Raw genomic sequence first — 1,562 nt, forward strand, 5'->3', positions numbered from 1 at the left:
GCATACTACTGTAATAGTTGCACCAAAATTCTTGGAAAAGTTTGTTTTGGTGAATTTTTCTATTGCTACTGAGTCTAAACAATGAATATAATTAGAATAAGGTGATTACATTTTCATTAAAATTATTTTCATTCGTTTAGAGGTTTTTCAACACTACAAACTAACAAAATGGGGTAAGACAAGCAGTTTAATAGCATATTTGATATCTCATATATTACAACTATTATGAATCACGGATACGTATTTAACTTACCAGTAGAAGTATCTCCTTGAGTTGCACTCACTTGCACTTGATTTGAAGCACCATTACTACTAGTACCCTCAATAGCAATATACACTGTATCAGCACTGGAAGGATTTGTTAGGTTAGCTGGATCAATGTAGACATCTTCATATCTGTCAGTTGTAATTTGGACATCATAAAAGGCTTCATTAGGAGTAGAAACGACTGTTGATGCATACAATGTAGCTGAACCATTTGTCACATTGAGGATAATAGTAATTCCTTGATTGTTATTAGGGAGTGGGTAATTGAGGTATTTTGTTTCCCCTGATCCAATATTATCTGAAATAGTCTCGCCCAAATTAACATCAGGTGATGCTACAATAAATGAATTTTAGAAATATAATCATTTATGTTTGTAATTTACAAAATACATAACAGCAATTTTACTTACCGACACAAGACTCCTGGCTAATAGTATATTGAAGTGAATTCAGTAGTGTCAAACTGAATGAGGAAAGGAAAGACACATAAGACAGCTGAGATGCAATAGCGTTGAGCTCATTTTGATTTGCTCCTGCAATGCCAATAGCAAAAACAATAATGCCAGCATTGTGCACATTATTAGCTGCTGCTATAGTGGCTGAATAACTGTTTGAACGTCCATCAGTTATAACAATCCCCACCCGTGGTACTCCTTGACTACTGGGACGTGCACCGTTTGATGTAGAGAAACCTATAGTCCTCATTCCATCCAAAGCACCTGCTGTGTTTGTGCCCCCACCACTGTAAGGTAAATTATTAATAGCAGTGAGTACAGACGATTTTGCTGTGTAAGTGTTTAGGTGGAAATGGTAAGAATTGGATGATGCAAAAGACATTACACCAACACGGACACTATCACTGCCAACATTAAAACTATTAGCAATGTTATAGACGAAGTTTTTCATGAGTTGAAAGTTTGAGGATCCAACACTACCAGATGCATCCATGACAAAATATAAATCAAGCGCATTTACGCTACAATCTATAAAATTATAGTAGGTATAGATATAATAATTATATAGAATCATACAACTTACTCTGCAAAATCAGTAATTCATTGACAGCAGTCACATAATCTGATTGTGTCCCACCAGAGCTTGTGAAGTAGTTAGCCCAGTAGCTTCCCTGGCCATTAATGTTAGAGGCCAGTGGAATTGATTGGGTGATGACTAACATATAAAGTCGAGCAGCAAGAGCAGAATAAAATGGCTTCCTTAAATCAGTCCAATTAGTGAAAAGCCATTCAATGCCAAAGGTAGTTGATATTGCTTGGATTTTTGGTTCAAGATGTCGA

The 1,562-nt window shown here is 35.9% G+C and overlaps 1 protein-coding gene across 1 annotated transcript; it reads right to left on the reverse strand.

Moving 5' to 3' along the window:
• Positions 1 to 9: 9 nt before the first annotated feature.
• LOC100639386 (collagen alpha-1(XII) chain-like) lies at positions 10 to 1,481 on the reverse strand (the record flags this gene model as incomplete). Its single annotated transcript, XM_003391888.2, has 4 exons — positions 1,306 to 1,481; positions 678 to 1,250; positions 254 to 601; positions 10 to 74 (listed from the first exon to the last, which is right to left on the reverse strand). Coding segments are annotated over exons 1-4 (1,125 nt in total), but the record flags the coding sequence as incomplete, so codon positions are not given.
• Between the last annotated feature and the right edge of the window lie 81 nt (positions 1,482 to 1,562).

Source organism: Amphimedon queenslandica, unplaced genomic scaffold (assembly GCF_000090795.2).
Source record: "Amphimedon queenslandica unplaced genomic scaffold, v1.1 AMPQUscaffold_4687_Cont23335, whole genome shotgun sequence".
Taxonomy (NCBI): Eukaryota; Metazoa; Porifera; class Demospongiae; order Haplosclerida; family Niphatidae; genus Amphimedon; species Amphimedon queenslandica.